This window comes from Tinamus guttatus, unplaced genomic scaffold (assembly GCF_059628265.1).
Source record: "Tinamus guttatus ecotype Peru unplaced genomic scaffold, ASM5962826v1 Tinamus_guttatus_pri_ptg000260l, whole genome shotgun sequence".
Classification (NCBI taxonomy): Eukaryota; Metazoa; Chordata; class Aves; order Tinamiformes; family Tinamidae; genus Tinamus; species Tinamus guttatus.
The window spans coordinates 3,986,376-4,007,461 of record NW_028288794.1 but is presented as its reverse complement, the minus strand read 5'-3'; the positions used below and the strand labels follow the sequence as shown (position 1 = coordinate 4,007,461).

The window sequence follows — 21,086 nt, the reverse complement described above, 5'->3', positions numbered from 1 at the left end:
TCACAATCGTCTCAGATTACTGCAAGCACTCAGAAGTTGGACCAACCTTTAACAGTCAACAGGGCAGAACACCTCTGAATTCCTGCCTCATTTTTAGCTTGGCAGAAATATTTCCCATCATGTTTCAGCTCAATAGACCTCACCAGAAGAGTGGCAACATTGTTCACAAAGGTCATTTTAATATTGTTATCTTCAATCACTTCGTCATTGTCTTTCAGCCAGGACACGGTGATTGGCAAAGAGCCTTTAATGGCAGCCTGAAACACAACTGTGCCCCCTCGAAGGGAGCTAATGTTTTCTATCCTCTTCAAAAACTGTGGGGGCTCTAGCAGAAAGAAAGAGTCTAAGTAAGTACAGGTCTGATGTATGGCAGTGTGGCATGGAAACCACACTGCGTGTGATAGAGATAACAGTGTGCCCGTGTCATTCTGCAGCTTGCACTAACCTTTCAGAGTGATCTCTGAACTGCAGAAGCAGCTCCCAACATCATTTGTTACTCTACACTGATACTCGCCAACATCTGAAGCATCAAACCTGAAGAGGTGGAGGCTAATGAAAGATTTCTCGATGCTTATTCTGTGCTTCTTACTGCTCCGCACAGGTTTATCATCCTTCACCCAAAATACTTCAAAGGGAGGTGTGCCAAGCACCTCGCACTCCAAAACCACATCAGAATCCTTTAAGACTTCCATGGACTGAAACTCCTTGCTAAAATAAGGTGACTCTAGAGCATAAAAGAAAAGATGCAGTTTGTATTAATCATGCTTTGGAAGCCTGTAAAACTGCACAGAGTTTAGACAGACAAACTGGCTGGGTGGATGAGGGGGTGTCACACACACCTTTGATTGTAACAATGCTACTGCAAATATCTTTTCCAGCATCATTTCTGGCCTCGCAAATATATTCTCCACTGTCTTCAGTCTCAGCCTCCATAAGATGGAGTATTGCTATGGATTTTGTAAAAGACATCCTGTATTTGTCACTCTCTTTTAGCTCCCTATCATCCTTGAACCATGTGATTTTAATCTCTGGAGTACCGGTGATTTTACAGGTCAGCTCAGCATATCCACCTTTCTTGACCAGATGTGTTGGCTCTAGCTTCTCCTTGAAGGTAGCAGGTTCTGTGGATTTAAGAAAAGTGTTCAGAAAAAAAAAAAAAAAAGCATCAAGAGTTCCACTGGATCAGCCCAGCAGTTGAAAGAAGTTAAAAAGAAAAGAGTGAGAATGCAAACCTTTTACAAACAAGTCTGCACTGCATGTTACTGAACCAGCTACGTTGGAGACTTTGCAAGTGTATTTTCCAGAATCTGTAGGTTTGACTGCATAAAGTTCCAGGTAGCTTGCTAATGCTTCTGTCATAATGTAGCAGGCTCCTCCCGTTGCCAGTTCACTGTCACCTTTATACCATTTCACTGTCAGTGGTGTTGTGCCTTTAAATGTGCCCTTGAAACGTACAGTTGATGAAGGCAGTACATCTTTGGATTCTGGTTCTACAACGAAGCTGGGTGGTTCTGGATTGCATTGAAGGAAAACAATTGTCAAGAGTAAGACACATGACCCGCATTGTAGAAGAAAGATATCATATGAAAAGAAAAAATACGCAAGAAAGAAATGCAAACCAAATTGCCAAACCTTTTATGAACAAAGTGCTACTGGTGTCTTTGCTACCAGCAGAGTTTGTGGCTCTGCAAATGTAAACCCCGGCATCACTTGTGTCTAGGTGTTTTATTTCCAAAGATGCAGACCCTTCTTCAAAGTGTACTGTGTACTTGGCACTTGTAGTGATCTCAGTATCCTGCTTAAACCAAGAGACGGTCATTGGAAGAGATCCAGAAATTTTGCAGTCTAGGCGGCACGAGGTGCTAACGACACTGTCAATATTCTTCAGTGGTTTAGTAAAGAAGGGAGGGAGCGAGCGATCTGTTGGGCGTGAAAAGAATGAAAGAAAGCAACGTGAGCAAAGAGAGGTGCAGTTCTGCTTCTGGGTCTTTCAGGCTCAGAGCAGAGTAGCAAGACTTTTTGCAAGGAGTCAGTACCAACCTAGCACAGTAAAGCTGGTAGTACAAGAGCTCATCCCCACATCGTTGGATATCTCAAAGGTGTACTCGCCACTGTCCTGTATTTCAGCAGCATAAAACTTGAGCTGAGCAATATTATTTTTAAAGCTGATCCTATATTTTTTGCTGGCAGGTAGTGGCCTTCCATCTTTGAACCATTTGGTTTTTAACTCTGGAGTGCCCATGACAGTGTACTCCAAAACAGCTGGATCTCCTGCTGTTACCTGAATCACTTCGGATTTCTCAATGATTTTGGCAGGTTCTACAACAGAATTAAAGGACTGTTGTTAAGGACAAAAGAGAATTGCTCTTCTCACATAGGAGACATTGCAGGAGGTCAGAGGGTTCCTACACTGACCTTTAACTGTTAGTTCTCCAAAGCATGACTGACTCCCTGCATCATTCTCAGCCACGCAGGAGTATTTGCCACCAGAGCTCAGCTGGACACCAGCAATTTGCAGTGTTGCTAGGCCATGTTCAAACATCACTTTCACTCTGTTATCATCTTGAACAATGTCTTTTCCCTTCATCCATATCACAGAAATAGGCTCTGACCCTTTCACCACAGCCTGTAACGCAATAGTATCTCCGGCCAGAGCTGTCACATTCTCAATTTTCTTAACAAAAGATGGTGGTTCTAATTCAAAGAAGAGAGACAAAAAGAAATACTCATTTGCTACTACATTACTGCATAAAACGTGCTGCTTAAAACTGTTTTGTAAGACAGTCTGTGCGGTACATGGTGCAATCTAGCTAATGTACAGGTATGGAGGAAAGCCACATGCCCCTGCTGTGATATTAATATATGAACCTTTAAACTCAGTGTCTGGGAGGCATGAAGGTGGCTTGCAAATTCAGTAGTTTGGCATCAGAAAGAGGTAAGGTATGCATAAAATTTCAAGAGAAGTCGACGACACTCTTCCCCTACCCACACTCCCAACAACCACCCACAAATCCAAAGAAATGACATTTCAAGAAACAAGAGGTTCTTGGCAATCCCTGCAGTAATTTGAAAGAGTTTTTTCTCTCCCACTGACCTTTCAAGATGTACGTCGCACTGCACATGCATTTCCCAACTTCATTAGCTATCACACACTCGTATTCACCGACATCAGCACTATTAAAGGAGGACACCTCCAGAGAAATAACAGCCTTCTGAGAGGTCAACCTGTATTTTTTACTGCTGCGAATCTGCTTTTTGTCTTTAAACCAGCTAATCTCAAATGGTCCAGTACCAGCAACCTCGCACTGAAGGATGGGGTTTGTTCCTTTCACTATCTCTGCTGGTTCGAGAGTTCGGATGAAAGAGGGAGGCTCTATAAAAGCATCAAGAAAGAATTAGTCACCTATGCCATAAAAAAGGAAGGCTTTTCCCAAGAATTTGACTGGAAATGTCAAGAAGAACACACCTTTGACAACTACTTCTGTGGTACAGCTGTCAGTCCCAACCTCATTTACAGCTTCACATGAGTAGCTCCCACTGTCATCAACTTTCATCTCAGAAATATCTAACACAGCCACAAAATTGACAAAGGACATCCTGTGGGTGTTGCTTTCACGGATTTCCTTATTGTTCTTGAACCAAGTGACCTGGATTTCAGGAGACCCTTTGACTTTGCACTGAAGGCGTGCAGAGTCACCTGGTGTCAGTAAATAAGATGGATCGACCTTCTTCACGAACGATGGTGGTTCTAAAAAAGGGACGAAAAGAAAAGAAAAGAAAAGAAAAGAAAAGAAAAGAAAAGAAAAGAAAAGAAAAGAAAAGAAAAGAAAAGAAAAGAAAAGAAAAGAAAAGAAAAGAAAAGGAGAAGCCTGAAATATGAGGCTTTAAGAGATTGGTTACTAACAGAGGAACAAAATATTACTTTAGAAAAGAGTGGCGCAATCTTTGCTGAGACGCAATCTTTGCTCTCCAGCCCTCTCCCTCCATCTCTCCCTCGCATGCAGGAGCAACCCTTCAATCTGGTTGGCAAAAGAAACACTGAAGTGTTTGTGCACTACACAGTGCATTCCATAATGCACTGGAAGGCAAGGGGGAAACGAGCAAGAGATGAATGGAAGACCTGAGAAGAGTTTGCAGAACGACTTCCTCGCAGGGAAGCCTTTTACTTGCAAAAGAAGAAATGGTGAACCCAAGGACAGCAAAGACAAAGGGGGTCTAGGACTCGCTTACCTCTGACTGTGACGCTGGCAGAAGAGGAGCTGCTCCCTGCCTCGTTTGAGGCAGTGCATACATAATGGCCCGAATCCTTGAGCTTGGCCAGAGGAATTTCAAGTGAAGCTATTTTGTCCTCAAAATATATCTTATAATCTTTGCCTGGAGGGATTTTGTTTCCATCCTTTGTCCATTCTACAGTTACTTTCCTATCTTCATCTACCTGACATTCCAGATGTATTTTTTTATTGACTGCTGACTGTACAGACTGTAAGACTTTAATAAAATGAGGCTTGTCTATAATGACCATTTCAGCCTGGCAGATGTCAGCCCCAAACTTGTTGGAGGCTTTGCAAGTGTAAATTCCTCTGTCATTGTTGGTGAGAAGGGGAATTTCTAACACATGCTTATTCTCCACTTTGGAGATCTTGTGGTGGTCTGAAGGTGAAATGGTTGTGCCATCTTTCTGCCAGGCGACATCGATGACTGGAGTGCCCGAAACAGTACACAGGAACTTGGCACTTTTACCCACAAAAGTAGTGATAGATTCAGGTCTGGTAAGAAACGTTGGTGGAAATGCTTCTGCAAAACAAAGGGGTTCAGTGTTATCTACAGGTCAGGACCAGAGCTTATGCTATCTCCACATTTGCCAGGAAAAAGGAGCAGGAGGGGTTGGTTTGCATTAAACACCATAAAGCAAAGAGGTCAATGTGAAGCAGACAAGAAGAGTTAAACATAATAAATTTTGCCTACTGGTTTAAAACTTTTTGGGTCTGTATATTGCTTGAAAGCCTGAAGGAACACTGACTCTCTGAGTAATGTACAAACCCAAGGAAATAAGCAGAATGACAGAGTTTCCTCACCCAAGATTGTAAAATTTGCACACCGTTCCCCCAAGATTGCCAAGTTGGTATACTTCTAGCAGTCTGTGCATCTTTTTTTTTTTTTTTTTTTTAAAGTCTGGCACTTAACAATAACCACATAAAAGATCCTCACACAAAATAAAAAGTTGAAGAAAAACTGCAATACACCGATTGTCCAGATGTTTAAAAAAATCAACAACATAAAAAACAACAAAAAACCCAGAATTGCATGTTACTCAATAGAAGGAAAATCATTTCTAAGCTGAGAAGCACCTTTAGACCCTTCTTTTGTTAATAAGAGTTTTGCTTAAGATAATCTGTTCCTCCCCACATAAATTGTTTCCATCCAGCCATGACACACAGATGTTCATGTAAGCAGAACCTGTCTCGCAAGTATAGCTGCAAGATAAATGTAAAGTGCTAGGATAACAGTGATTATTACAATAAAGAGATCAGACTTAAGAGCTTATTATCTGAAAATCAAAAAAAAAAAAAAAAACTTCAAGATTGTACTCAAAAAGCAATCTCATTCTGTTGAAGATTTGGTTCCTCTCCAGTGTCTCTTCTATCATTGTTTCTTTCTTTCTGAAACTTTTCATGCTGATTACCCTTTCTGAATACAGAAAGCAGCTAAAAGCACATTCGGAAAAATCATGAGCCCTAATAAGTAAGGGCCCTGGTAAGTAGCTTGGTGAAAACAGTATAGTTTATCAGGACATTTTTTAGAAAATGAGACTTAGGACTCACCAGTTACTGTTAAAATGGCTGTAGAGCTTACACTGCCATATTGATTGGAAGCCTTACAGCTATACTCGCCACAGTCAACAACCTGAGGCCTTGGGATCTCCAGTGTAGAGAGGTAGTTGGAGGTGCGAATGGAATATTTGTCCCCATCGTATATCTCTCGGCCAGCTTTGTACCACTGAAACCTGACGTTGGGAGTAGTCTCTACTTCACAGGTAAATTTGGCCACGTGGTTTACTGCCACCTCCAGGGCTTCAAGTCTTCTCCTCAGGATTGGTGCAACTGAAATGAGAAGCATAGAGTGACTCAAAGTCATGCCTGCTGGCATTTTGGAAAACAACAGTTAGTGAAGTCACTGTTTGGAAGAAGATGCATGATTTACTAATAATCCACAGAAAGTGACTGTAAAAGAAAAAAAAAATACTGCAAGAAATGAAAGCAGCACTAGCCTCAGTGGACAGAGTGTGTTGTTGTAGCACATAATGAAATCAGGAAACAAAGTGGTGATCCCAGAAGAACTGCAAAAAGTATGAAACAGCAAAGTGCAATAGCAATGTGCAGAAACAAGGTGATACAGACATACAAAATTTATCATATTTATCCTGAAGCAGTGAGAAATGACCACGTGGATGAGAAATCATGCTAAAAGTGCAATGATGCTAAAGACTGGATGCAGTGAGAAAAGTGGGAAGAACACGTCTATCTCACAGGTGGCTACAGGCAGGAGCAGTTGGCGCTGAGGTACATGCCATTCTGGTCCATGATAAGAACATGAAGTAACTAATTGCATCCTCAGAGCCTGAGAGGGAAGGTTTTAAAACATGGCAACAGGGGACTATACACTCAGAAAGGGGACCTCCTGATTAGTGTGGTGATGACAATAATATCATATCTGTATCCACAGATGCAATTACAGTTGCATTAGTAGAACAGTGTATTAGAAGGGCAGGATTTTATCTCTATAATCCAACCTTTTTTAACAACTGTGAGTTTTGCTTCTGTAGCTGTTTTTCCACCTTGATTCAGTGCCTCACAGGCATACTCTCCTTGGTGTGTCTCCTTGCACACTTGGCTGATTACTAGTGTGTATGTGTCCTGATCTTGCAAACACTTGAATTTGTGGCCTGAAGACACCAGTTTACCTTCAAAGTACCAATTCACTTCTCTGGCATTTGTTATCACAGACACCAGACTGACACTCTCCCCTTCCTCCACAACAGTGTCAATTAGCTTGCTATGTATGATGGGATATCTCTCTCTGCCTAGCTCTTCCTCTAGCTTTCCATCTCTAGTTTCCAGACCCTCTTGGTGCTCTTCCTCATATATTTCCTCCCTTTTCTCCTTCCTTTTCAATAGTTCTGCGGGTTTCTCGGTCGGAACACTTGCAGTGACTACATCAGCAGTGGCTGCTGCTGCCCCCACATCTTTGATTTGACCTTGTCCCATCAGAACACTGATGTGTTTCACCAGTAAAGGCTGTTCCAGGGGTACTTCTGCCTCCATAGTCCTCTCAGCTTGCTGAGGCTCCATCTTGGAGTAATCTCTCCCTGTGGCTTCACTGCAGATTTTTCCAAGGAGATGTGGACTGGACTGGGCTGGCAAAGCTTTGGATTTTTCATTTGTCAAAAGGTGTTTTTCTTCATAAACAAGAGAATAAAAAGCCTCCTTCAGCTCTGTTTTCTGTTCAGCTGTCTGAATGTTGGCTTCTCCCAGGCAAATGGAGAATTCTGTGGGAGTCAATCCACCTGTGGTCACGACGTAGGTGCACAGGGTGCATTTATGTTCCCTGGTGATGTTTATTGTTTGTACTTCAACACTTTCCTTATCAGCCAACCATTCTGAAAACAAGAGGTTTTGCTCATTTACCACTGCAGCTTTCAGGGAATCTCTAATTTGAGATTTTATGTCTAAGGAGCAGCTCTTGTGAACTTGAGCAGTGAGCTTGTTCTCTTTGGTAAGAACTTCACTTGCCTGGAGCTGGTAGGCATGTATTGTTTCATGGGGTTGTTTCCTTGCCCTTGGACTCTGCTTTGATGGACTGGCTAGATCAGTGGCATGTTCCTCCTCCAGGTGCTGGCTTTCTTCTATCAGTAAGGGAAGTCTCACAGCCTGTCCTTCATGGATTCTTGCAGCAAAATCTTCCTCTGCTGCTTCCAGGAAAGAAATGCTCTCCAAAGGAACAGCTTGGCCCACAGTGCAAGCCAACTTGGACGGAAATTCTCCTTCAGCCTTCAGCTCACCTTGCATTGCTTGGAGGCCATCTATGAGCTGGGTGTGGCCACCATCTATAGCAAAGATTTTGGTGTTGTTTGGTACCTGCAGGGGTTGGGAACCCTCTGTTTTTAGAGTAGCTATCTGCTCCACTGCATCAGGGATGACTTGCTCTTTGGGCAAGAGCATCTGTGCAGCCACAGTCCCAAGGCAGCCTGGCAGTTGTGCTTCAGACGTTGTTCTGGGCACCACACTCCCAGGACAAGCAGGTAGAGTTTCCAGTAGCTCTGCCAACAGTCTGCGGCTCTCCTGTGTTATTGCCACCTGGGAAAGCATCTCTTCTGCACTCTGCACAGCCAGGCAGGCTGGTGGCAGGCCAGGAAGGATGTTTTCCTTGGGCAGCACATGGTCTGTCTGGCTTGTCTGGAGCTGAAGGAGAGCCAGGGGCTCCTGTATGGCCTCAAGGTTGAGTGATCCTTCCATGGCAGGAAGCTCAACAGCCTCCTCGTAGGAGAGGGGGATTTGGTCCTCCATCACCACTGAGTGCTGCAAGGCTGGGCTTTGCCTGCACACAGCATCATCCCCCAGCAGCACCAGGAGTTCTGCAGAACACACTGCCTCTCCCAAGGTGCTGAATACCCTACATGTGTAGATCCCACCATCTTCCTCCATGCAGTTGTGCACTGTCAGAGAGCCTGAGCCATCACGGTGATGAAAAACAGAATGACGCACATCGGAGAAAATCCGCTCACTCCCCTTGAACCATTGCACTTCAGGGCATGGCTCTCCAACCACGATGTACTCGAAGACAGCGGTGAGGCCTGCTGCACACTGCACACTGTCTGGAGTCCTGGCAAAACAAGGGGCTCCTGCTATCTGGTGATGCACGCAGAGGTGGGCACTGCACGCTGTCTCACCATGTACATTGCTGGCCACACACATGTACTCACCCTCATCCTGCACACTGGAATATGGGAGGATGAGGCTGTGGTCATTGCCAGCAAACACTAACTTACAGTTCATGGAAGGAGATAGCTTCACACCATTGAAAAACCACTGGATTTTGGGTGTGGGGCTGCCAGTAACAGTAACAGAAAACCTAGCTACGTCTCCCTGCGAGACTTCAACATTTGAGACCTGCTTGAGGAAAACAGGGACACTGCCTCCCTCCTCCATTTTCATCTCTGTTTTGCTGGAATAAACTGTTTTCTCAGGCTCAAATTCAAGTGTTTTATCTCTATCAGGCAATTGAAGGCCGCTGCTGTAACCTTCTCTTCCTTCCTCAGCAGACAAAATAAGAGTACTAGAGATGTCTGTATGGGGAAAAAAAATAAGTTTAATTTTACTAAAATACTTCAGTGAATATATACTATACTTGCAGATAGCAATAAGCAGAGAATAGCAATACATAGCTCTTTTACAGCAATTAGCAATGAACATGAAACCCCTTTGTATTAATTACACACTTCTAAGCAGAGACATGTTGTGCTGTCAAGTTACCAGAGAACTTCTCATCTGGATCAACACAGGAGTCTCTTTAAACACGGCAGCATGGTATGGTATGGGTCAAACTCTAGGGAGTACCCTAGAGTACCCAAAATAAAACGCAAGTAACAATCTAGCCACACTGGAACATTTCACGAATATAACCAAAGTGTTGTGTGTCATACGTATTCACATGCATAATAAACAAGCAAATACAGCAGAGCAGTGCTAAGGCCTGGTTTAATCCACACCAACACACACAAAACTTACACCTGTAAGCCCTTTCCTGAAATAATATTGCTATTAAACCCCCTGCAATATCAGTAAAAAAAAAGAAAAAAAAGGAGAAGAAAAAAGAGAGAACTTTGAGAACACTGAAGTTCTCAAACCTCAAGATGTGTGTTGGACCACTTTCCTCTAACGGTGGTTTAAAAATGAGAAGATGACCTCAAGGGAACAGCATGTTTTATTCTCCAGACCCTTGATACTAGAAACACCAGTGAATTCTCTGATTTCCAGGAACAGAACAAACATCCAGGAAAAGTACAACGCAAAGATAATATTTAGAAAAATCCTGCTGTCCAAGTTTGTTCAGCTATGCCTCACAGTATTTGACACTTGGAGAACACAGGAAATGTTAAAAGAAAAAAAAAAAGAAGAAATAAAGAAAAAAGGAAAAGAAAAAATAGAGACAAAAGGGGGAGGAAAAGGGGGAGGAAAAGGGGGAGGAAAAGGGGGAGGAAAAGGGGGAGGAAAAGGGGGAGGAAAAGGGGGAGGAAAAGGGGGAGGAAAAGGGGGAGGAAAAGGGGGAGGAAAAGGGGGAGGAAAAGGGGGAGGAAAAGGGGGAGGAAAAAAAGAAAAAGCAAAGATTTAAAAAAAGGCCTCCAAGTCTCCAAGTACTCTAATAGTAAACTTAAAGATCCAAAATATTTTCAACAATAATTTTTGCTCTACTCCAAGAACAATACAGGAAAGAGCAAAAAAAAGAACAAAAAAACAAACAAACGAAAAACCCCCAAAACAAAAAACAAAAACAACAACAAAAAAAACCCAAAAACCATATCCAGTTCTTTCTCATTGGCTTTAGTAGTTACGAACTTTTCCCCAAATATCTTAATATACATGAATATCACAGTGTATACAGTGACTACCTGCAAGAGAAGCTTAAGCAAAAAAACTATTACACTTGCACTTTACTACCAGCCTTGCTAAAGTCAATATTGCAACTTCTGCAGAAATACTAGAATTAGTAAATATGATGACAGCATGTAGAATAGGGTAGAACTGTGAAGAAAGTATAAAAATGCAGAATGGAATCTTGGTAATACATATTCAAAAGCTTTACACAAAGGAATATGGAAAAAAAACCACACACACATTTTGAGTTTTCCTACCTATTTATGACAGAAAAACTATACAGATGTTTTTCATACTTTAGTTATGCCTGTGAAATGAATAAAGTACAAGAAGCGATGGACTTGCATAGTTAACATTTATTTCACAAATTAATCATACTTATTAACATTCAATATACATTGATGAAAAACATTATTCATATTGTTTTTAATATATCTGGTTTGTAAAAATGAAGATGATGTTAAACCTGACAATGAAATAATGAATTTTGTAATTCCTATGAAAGCACAAAATTTTGAGAAAGATGGTCAAACATGGCTCTAAGATATACTAATCACCCCAGAGTAGGTTTATTCAAAATGAGAATTATTCCAAATTTATATCAGTGTACCTTAAGTCAGACTTTGGCTCTTCATACACTTACTACAGTGCTGTTGGCCAATGAATGATGCTAACAATTAAAACAAGACTTTTAAATGTACGTAAACCACAAACTTTTAAAATAGAGATACGGATGGATGGCCATATATGAATTTGTGAACATGAATTTGGACTTGTTTGGATCTAAGATGTTGTAGAAGGCCTGTTTCTACCAAAAATGTCTGTGGTTTACATAAAAATTAAACACACTATAACTGCTTAGGACCTGACCAAAGGCACTCTGATCTCATTGGCTTTGGACCAAAAAGACCTTTCATGTCACAGCTGATATATAACAAAACAATTCATGTCAACTTCCCTAGAGACCTCTGCTGCCCAGTTAGTTCTGCACATCTACACAAAGAATGGCTAAGAACACAAGAGTAAACAACAACACTTACCCAGCATAACATTGGGTAAGACACTCTCCCTTCTCTTCCCTACCACCATTATTTATGAAAAACTGCAATTATCCATGCCTATTAACCACATAAAAATTGATAACATTTAGCATTATTACGAGGAAGAAACTAAAGTGACACACTGACAATAGTTTGCCCATTCAGGTCATTTTCCCATGTGCTGGGTCATTAAAACTTGCCATTCCTGCAATTTAAGGATTAGATGGGTGGCACAATTAGACAACGTTAATCTTTGGATCAAAACTGGCAAGCCCAAATAAGTGATAGGAAAAGATACTTGAGTCTTTGAGGCACACTAACTTCTGTGTGAGGACACATCAAACTCAGAAATAAGAACACACATTAAGATAACTGGAGGTACTATAGGAATAGCTCTGATATATTTAAAATCACCATGCTCTTTAAAGCAGCTGGAAAGGCAACTGCCAGCAATTTGTAAATAACCTGAACCTCATGTAACAGGTAATCAGAACAAATATCAATTTTGTGTAAAGCAACAGTTCGGAGCCATTGAATTTAGCAATTAACATTGATGTATAGGTTACTGGAAAGCTGGCATTAGAGAGTTCTTTAACATCTCTTACAAATTAATTAATAACTTTCATGTTTTTAAAATATTTGTTTAAACAATTTAGCAATGTCCATGTAAATTGGATTAAATGGATTATTGTAAATTCTGATTTTATTATTTCAACTACTGCTAATTCTTCCTCCTAAATATTTGTATTGCTTTAAATACAAAAAAAAATACTCCCATTAAGATTAATGTAAAAATCTTTTCTGCTGAGAAAATACCACAGATAATATTTGAATGTATTCTATTTCTGGTCATCTTGACACACAGAACACTTAACTTATTAATAAAAAAAGAAAAAAAAAAGAATCTCTAAAATTTAGTTCCTATGTTGAACAAGAATGCTGCATAAAAATCTCTTGCTTTCTTATTCCTATGCAATTTTTATGAACAACAGTGGAATACAGGGGCTACCAAGATTATTTTAATAAATTTACAGTTACATCATTAGTTTATTATGCTCCCTTTCATCTCCTTTTAACTTTTAAAGATACAGTACAAAATATGTTTGCATGTTTATTACTTGGTAATAGAGAAAACAAAATCCTGTCCAGTCTCTACTAAAGCAAAACTTTTATTCTTTTCTGATTGCATTGCTTTTCTTCATAACAATATTATTCCACTGACTTAAGAAAAGTCATTGGATTACACGAGTTAGTAGAATGAGGCTCACTGATTTAAGAGCTTTGCAGTGATAGAAACTGTAAATGTTTACAGGATTTGAATCATAGATATTCACATTTTCTGACACAACATTGTGTGAAGGGGGAATACCAATTTTAGGAGTTCTTTCATGGAACAATAGTCAAACTAAATAGCAACTATAAATTAGTATTCCACACCTATAAGTTATAAGAAAAAAGTGGCTTCTACATTTCCAAGGAACTTCTAACATACCTACAGTAATTGCACTGTTACAAAAACACATGAATATGTACAATATATGAAATGAATGAGTCCTACATAAATGACTGTCAATTAAAATATCTTTACAAGAACAATTAACCAGTTTGGGAGGAGCCTGAAATACACCTTGCTGCAGAAAGTGTGCACAAGACCTATGCACAGCTTAAATCTCACTTAAATTCCCCAAGGAAGGCAAGTTTAAGTGAGCCAGAAATATGCCCACATGGAGTGAATTTCACCCCTAAAGACATGATAAACAATGCCCCTAAAACAAGTGCTACATTTTTACCCACAGTGAACAACAACAGAAACATGCTGAACATTTCAAAAGAGACTCTGAAATCAGATGTGTAAATCTAGTATAATGTCAACACAGCAGAAGTTTCAGCAGTTCCTGCCCTGTTAGTAGCTATACATTTGTATTCCCCACTGTCACTTTGGATCAGGTTTTTAATAGTAAGGCTATGACAACCTCCCTGCTCTTCCTGCATGCAGTACCTGTCCCCTTCCAACACCACCCCATCCTTGTGCCAACTAACACTTGGGTGGGGGGAACCAGTCACAAGGCACTGAAAACACATTGAGGCACCTATAAATGTACTGTAGTCAGAAATGGGCCTGAGAAAGCTGGGAGGCACGTCTGTGACCTGGAATTCAAAGCAACAGCTCTCTGAGTCCTCTGCCCTAAACTCAACCTGTTCCTCCTGGGATGGCTCTGCAAACGTATCAACACACTGCTCCCCTTCCACTTTTTGCTCGTGCTCAGTCACTGCCACCAGCTGGACTGGTCTCTGCAAGTTGTCAGTGTGCAGTTCGAACTCTGTTTCTGTCTTGCCACCTGAGGTCACACTGTTTCTTAAAAGCAAGCCACGCTCTTCAGGCCTGTCTGGAGCACTGTCTGTGATCGTCTCACTGCTCGTCTTAGTGCTTGCTCCTTGTGCAGCCATAAGTATGAGGGACCCTTTGCACATTGCTTCTCCCAGCCTATTTATTGCCCGACACTGATACCCGCCACAATCAGACGGACCAACGTTTTGGACCTTCAGACTATGAAGGCTTTCCTTCTGACTCACAACATACTTCCCCACCTCAGGGGTCACACAGATATCACCTCTGAACCACTGCACTACCGGGACAGGGGTACCTGTCACTGCACACTCAAACACTGCCTCTGAGCCTTCTGTGACCTCCACATCCGCAATAGGCACAGCAAAACGGGGTGGCATTTCAGTCACTTGGAAATCAATCTTTACATCTTCACTCTCCTCTGCGGCCAAGCCCGCAGCTTGCTCCAACAGAGCAAGAGGAAGGACATCCAGAGAAACTATCATACTCTTTTTATCTAGGCTGAACTCAGGACTGGTTACGATTTTAACCTGCCTCTCAAATTCCTTCACCTCATTTTCATCCAGTTCCACTTCCAATAGGATTTCCTGTGGTGAGGGTGACCGTGAGGAAGTGCTTTGTTCCAGGTCAAAGTGTATAACATGCTGGTGGGTGACAGGGGGTGGCAGTGCCAGTGACCGCCCATCTTCCGACAAAACTTCCACTTGGGCAATGCTTTTAGCTTCCCCAACAATGTTTACTGCATGGCACAGATAGTCACCTCTGTCAGCCTTCTGGATGTTAGTGATTTCTAGCACACACTTGACTCCATCCTTCCTTATGTGCACTCTCTTATCCAGCTCCAGCAAAGATTTATTGTGGTACCACTTCACCTCCGGCTCAGGCACACCCACCACCTCAGCCACAAAGTACAGTGTGCTGCCTTCATGCAGCCTCCTCCTGTTCAACTTCTTCAGGAAAGCAGGTGGCATTTCATTTTCTGATGGCTCCAGGGCTTCACGGGGTGTCCTAAACACCTCAACCTGTGGCTGCTCTGGAGATTTCTGTCTTTCCTCATAGTGAGGGAGGGTGGTTAGGGCATCCACATACTCTCCAGTTGGTGTCTTGTAACGTTCAGGCGGTGTGCTGTCCCCTGAGGGGGATTGGGCCCCCTTAGGTGGTATTTCACACAAAGCCAAAATGGGTACAGAGTAGCGCTCAGGTGGTGTGCTGTACTCCGAGCCTTCAGATGGGGTGGAGTAGCGCTCAGGCGGCGTGCTGTACCCTGAGCCCTCAGATGGCGTAGAGTGGCGCTCAGGCGGCGTGCTGTACCCTGAGCCCTCAGAAGGCGTAGAGTAGCGCTCAGGTGGTGTGCTGTACCCTGAGCCCTCAGATGGCGTAGAGTAGCGCTCAGGTGTGCTGAGTGGTGTGTGATAGGATGCCGATGAAGCAGTCTCAAAGATCTCCACTGAAGAAGGAGGTGTGTAGAAGCGGTCTGAATCAGGAGACTCCTCTCCACACCCACTCTCCAGCTCTATAGACATTTCTGATTCGGGAGAGAAGGGCCGAGCCAGCTCCTGCTGGCTGTTGTAATAGTCATACACTGTGCTGAAGGTAACCTCCTCCACTTCCATGGAAGTGATGATCTCTCGCTGCCCCTTCTGACCTGCCTCTTTGACAACTGGAGTTTCCTTCTGCCCTGTTGACCTTAAATACTTGGCCAAGGAGAATTTAGGCTCTGTCTCTGAGGCTTGAACAGTGGTGGGCTCTGGACTTGCAGAAACCTCTTCCCATGTTTCTTCATCATCCAGGCTACTCTCAACAGCTTCCTCGGTGAAAGTCCTCTTCTTTTCCTCAGATTCCTTCCTTTCCTCCTTCTGTGATACAGGATCATTGGTTATTAAACCAAGCAGGAGTTGCCCAAACGAAAAGCCTTTCGCTGTGCTTGGTTCCTGCTGAGTGTCCCTAAGCACCCCTTCAGGGTAACATGTGGTCTCCTCCTTAAAGGTGGACCTGCTTATTTCTTTCTCAAAGATTTTTTCTGTTTCAGGAACTTCCTTTTCCTCTGCCTGAAGCCCAATCTGGATCTTTTTTTCACATGCAGCTTTTTTCAAGTCAGTTATGAAGCTGTCACTCTGAGACAGCTCCCACCCTTCCTCACTCTCACACATGTGTGTTTCTTGCACTAGCTTTTGGATATCTGTTGTGGACTCAGCAGATGGATGAATTTGTCCCTCAAGTGACTCCTTCTTGGAGACACTCACCTCTGGCTCATAAACTCCTACCTCTTCAGCAGACAGCACGACACTGGTGAGATCCCCATTAGGGATTTGTGAATCATCCCTTTGAATTTCTGTTGGCTGCACCTCTTCCTGGGCATTGGCTCCCTCCAGCTGTACCCTGTAGCTCTGACGTAGCTCCTCACTCAGAGACATTTTTTCCCCAAGGATGTCATGCTTGTGCACAGGAGAGAGAAGCCCAGTCATTCTTTCCTGCATGCTCTCCTCAGCTGTGGGGGTTTGTGCCGGTGCTGTGCTTTCCACATTCTCTTCAGCTGGGAAAGGCTCCACAAATTTCTTTAGATCAAATATGATATTGACCACATGAGTCTCAGATGGCAGCAGCTGCTCTTTGGAATATACGTTTTCTGGATAAACCTGAACTTTCTCAGGAAAATTCTCACCTGCGTCTTCTGCAACAGGAGGAGTAAGGATTAAATCCAGTGAAGAGCTGCCTTTAGCAGACCCTGTTTCTTGCAGCTTTTGTTCATCATTGTGTATTTCCCAGCATCCAACATTCCCAACATGTGTCATTTCTTCTTTATGGACAGAAACATCAACCGCACCTTCCTGTTTAATTTCTACTGATCCAGCATCATCAACATGTGTCATTTCTTCTTTATGGACAGAAATATCAACCGCACATTCCTGTTTAATTTCTACTGACCCAGCATCATCAACATGTGGCATTTCTTCTTTATGGACAGAAACATCAACCACAGCTTCCTGTTTAATTTCTACTGATCCAGCATCATCAACATGTGGCATTTCTTCTTTACTGAGAGAATCAGTCCCAGCTTCCTGTTCAATAACTACCGATCGAGCATCCCCTACACATGCAGTTTCTTCTTTACTGACAGAAACATCAAAGTCAACTTCCTGTTCAATATCTACTGATCTCTCTTGCTCCTTGGCTTTTTCTTCCTGCTGCTCTTCTGCACAGAAATCATAAAAGCTGAACTGTTCCTTTGTGTGAGTGCTTGTAATGTCCTGCAGGTGGACTGCAGGTGCTACAGGAGGAGCATCAGAAGGAATAGTCTCCCAGACATGGGCATTGCCCTCTGCCATGTAGCTGCTATTACTCTCTTTTTGCTCCACAGGAGATATAGGAAAGAAAAACTGTGGATCCTTGCACTCCTGCTCCAGAGTAGTCTGCTCAAAGACATGTGTTTGTCCATTCACTTCCACAAATGGTGACTCCAACATGTCCCAGGACAGAGTATCTGAGGATGGTCCCGGCTTGTCTCCTTCAGCTTCCAGCTCCTCTGAAAAGTGGCCTGAGTCCTTGGCCACCAGTTCATGCTCTTTCCCAGACATGTTGTGGCATGGGTCAGTGACACCAGTTATCAAGCTGTGTTCCTTGGGGACTTTTTCCCTGTGCTGCATTATCTCAGAAATACTATCAGCATCCCTCACACTCTCCCTTGCATAAGCTATCTCCTGCCTTGCGCAAACCCCTGTGGTATTCAGCACCATTTTTTCCTCCATCTCACTAACCTTGATGTCTTGACATTCCTCTTCTGAGTGCTCAGCATGAGGTACAGACATCTGCAGGGACCAGGGAAGGTGGTGGTCTTGCTCTTTGGAGCATGTGATCTGATCCTCTTCTTCCTGTCCAACCATGCCTTGGAGGTGCATGGTATCCTCCATGGTGGAGGCTCCCTCTGTGCCTCCATCCTTGCTATATAACCTGGATGCATTCGGCTGCACTGATAGCTCACAGGCAGTCTGTACTCTTCCCGCCACATTCTCGGCCATGCAAGAGTACAGTCCAGCATCCAGGACAGAGACCCCTTGGATATGCAAGCGGTGCCTATCATCCTCGCCTTCCTCAAACCTAAGCCTCTCACTGGCAGACAAGCTCTGGCCATTCAGAGACCAGACCACAGATGGTGGTGGCTTCCCAGACACTGCACACTCCAGCACCACTGCCTCTCCTTCCTGGCAATGGATATGTGCTGGGACTTCTGATACTATTTCAGGTGGCTCATTTCCCACATCAAAGGAAAACTTGAACTTGTGCTTTATGGCAGGGACAGTCTGGTCTGGAGGGGGATGCATAGTCTCCCTCATCTCGGTGTCCTGCTCTGGTGTTGGAGTGGGGGCAGTGATTTTGATTTCCACAGGCAGCGACAGCAAGTCTGAGACCGGAGCAGCACTCAGCAGCTCCTGTGCTGCTGTAAAGGCCAGGCTGACGTCTTTTTCCTCTTTCTCCATCTTCTCTTGCTGCTGCTTCTCCTTTAGAGTTTCATGTGGCAGCATCCGTTGCCGTACGTGCAATGCAGCTGAGGTGCTGGCTGTTCCCAGAGGGTTGAAGATCACACAGGTCACAGTGCCACCATGCTGTGGGAGCAGGGCTGGGAAGCTGAGTGTGGAGCGGCATTCTGTTGTGTGAACGGCAGTGCCCTGAATGCGTCCCACTGGCTGAGCATTGTTGTACCAGGTGACCGTAGGTTGTGGGCAGCCATGAAAGAGACAGGAGAAGGCACAGCTCTGTCCCTCGATGCCTTCCTGGGGCTCAACTTCCTGCACAAAGAGCGGTGGGCAGGGCTCCAGGAGCCCACCTGGTCCTTTCCACTTGTCCATTGCTGCCTTGGGCCCTCTGAGCCCCACCACTGCCTGCACCTTGAGGGGCTCTGACCTATCTACAGTGACAGGCACTTGAGGCAAGCTAGGCTCCCCAGGGGAGCCTGATACAGACAGGGAAGTGAGGGAGTCCCTCTTCTTTTCGAGTGCTGCCCTCTTTGCCTCCCGTAACCGCCGTAACTTCACGCGAATCTCCTCATCCAGCAGTTCCTCACCATCCACCACCATGCCACCTTGCTCCCTGCCACATGCCAGCCTCAGGCAGCGAGGCTCCACTGGTGGCAGCCTCCGGAAGCGGATGGTGCGCACCATGCCCCGTGCTGGGGAGAGGTTCCGCAATAGCTGCTCAGCCTCCTGCCCCTTGTCAAAGGGAGAGCCAGTGCAACGGAGCACCACCCGCAGTCGGTCCTCCTGCCGCTGCTGCAGCACACACTCCCAGCGCTTACGCATCCACTCCGATTTCCCTGCCAGGCCCAAGGCCTGCTGCTCCGCGTTACGTGCCACTAGCAGCGAGGCGGTGGACTCCGCTGAGCCCTCACTATTAATCGCAAATACCCTGTAGCTGCCCGCATCGCGCTCCCGCACGTCCCGCACCTCCAGGCTGGCGCGATGCATGTGCGCCTCGCTCTCGGTGCGGATCACCTTGCGGCAGTCCTGGTGGACCGGCCGGTTGTTGTGAAACCAAGCCATGTGGGGCGGCGGGCATGCCACCAGCTTGCACTGGAAGAGCGCGGGGTCCCCTTCCAAGACAGACCTACACTTGAGGCCCTGCGTGAAGGTCGGTTTGCGATTCTGGGGGCAAGCCAGCACTGCTGCCTCCCCAGGTCCCTCGGGGTTCGCTTCATTGTGCTGCTCTGCAAAAGAAGGACGCTGAGTTACACTGTGCCCCACTTGGTCTACCATCTGATTAAAAAAAATGAAATAGCAATATATTGAATTAAATAATGGGCATGCAACAGATTTCATCACACACCCAGGAAAAGAAAAGTAATTCACTCACCATATTTGTTCGAATAAACGCAAAGCCTTGCTCTGTTTTAAAGATTGACACGAAAATCGTTCGTTGTCTGTTCTTTCTTCAGACTGTGGAAATTTCTTCTTGAACAGGCAAAAATGAATTTCAAAATAACACATTCCTCTGCGTGTATGTTTTGCTGACGGGAAAAGCTGTGTGTGTCTTTGAGTGGCAAAGAAGAAACTCTTACCTGACTTGCAGACAGTAGAATAAACGCCCTTTCTTACCCTTCTGGTTGTGGATTAAATGTTCAAACAATTGAGAAAAAATATTTTGAAAGATATACAAAAAATGTAAGTAATTAGCTAACACGAAATGAGAAGGCGTTTATTCGAACTAATACAGCCACTAACTTCACAGTGTTATGCACAGGAAAAGAAGCAAGCAACATGGACCATATATGCTATCTGCAAGCCAGGGTAAGAGATGTAAAAAGATGAATTAATGTATATAAATAAAGTGTAAGGAGTTGATGAGAATGTGTAAGCTTTCACATATCCTAAACAACAAATGCTTTCTAATATACTCTGTCCATCCAATTGCGTCCACTGTATTGATTAATGTTAGGTTGCTAAATTACTTAAAAATCAAATAATTACGATTTTTATAACTTCCTTCTGAAATAAATTATTCCATGCATTCAAAAGGAAATTGAGGAAATAAAAGCTTTGTGAACAGCTGCAAAGCATGAAGTAGACGTTAAAAATATGGCTGCAAAATTATAAATTTAAAGTTTTAAACATTTTAAAACTTAAATAATCTTATAATGCAGGTAACCCTTTGCATATCAAAACAAACATGCAGCATATTCCAATATTTTAAAGTGTTTTATACTGCCCCCATCAGACACTATATATAAGCAAATTAAAACCCTTCACAATACTACAAATTACTGGTACTTATTATCTCTTTCAGTGTAACATTATCAGTGACTGTACCTTTCACTTCCAGTTCAATCTCTTCCTCCTCATGAATAATTTTCTCAGGAGCTATAATAAAAGCACAAAGATTTTTGAACTTAATTACTAAAAATGTCAATCAATTCATTATGAAGTAAGAACATTCAGTCTCTGTTGTAACGATACAGAAATTCACACAAACATACACATAAAAGCATGCTAAAAAACTCAAACATTTGATAAACTTGGAGAACAAAATAACTGAATGCTTTCAAACTTGTTTGCAACA

At 43.4% G+C, this 21,086-nt stretch overlaps 2 protein-coding genes across 2 annotated transcripts in view; both read right to left on the bottom strand.

Annotated features, from left to right (window-relative positions):
- LOC104572228 (titin) overlaps window positions 1-21,086 on the bottom strand; it is a 232,197-nt gene that overhangs the window by 174,968 nt on the left and 36,143 nt on the right. The window contains exons 43-55 of the mRNA XM_088526952.1: window positions 20,837-20,887; window positions 6,791-9,343; window positions 5,823-6,101; window positions 4,231-4,794; window positions 3,467-3,748; window positions 3,095-3,373; window positions 2,416-2,694; window positions 2,041-2,319; window positions 1,633-1,920; window positions 1,233-1,511; window positions 840-1,121; window positions 446-724; window positions 47-325 (exon numbers count right to left, since the gene is read on the bottom strand). Coding sequence (XP_088383078.1) covers window positions 47-325; window positions 446-724; window positions 840-1,121; window positions 1,233-1,511; window positions 1,633-1,920; window positions 2,041-2,319; window positions 2,416-2,694; window positions 3,095-3,373; window positions 3,467-3,748; window positions 4,231-4,794; window positions 5,823-6,101; window positions 6,791-9,343; window positions 20,837-20,887 — 5,973 coding nt within the window. The remainder of the gene's footprint in view (window positions 1-46; window positions 326-445; window positions 725-839; window positions 1,122-1,232; window positions 1,512-1,632; window positions 1,921-2,040; window positions 2,320-2,415; window positions 2,695-3,094; window positions 3,374-3,466; window positions 3,749-4,230; window positions 4,795-5,822; window positions 6,102-6,790; window positions 9,344-20,836; window positions 20,888-21,086) is intronic.
- Window positions 13,550-19,588, bottom strand: LOC148594306 (uncharacterized). The gene is made up of 2 exons (XM_088527033.1): window positions 17,162-19,588; window positions 13,550-16,867 (listed from the first exon to the last, which is right to left on the bottom strand). The coding sequence occupies exons 1-2, from the start codon at window positions 19,571-19,573 to the stop codon at window positions 13,550-13,552; spliced, it is 5,730 nt and encodes a 1,909-aa protein (XP_088383159.1). The 5' UTR covers window positions 19,574-19,588.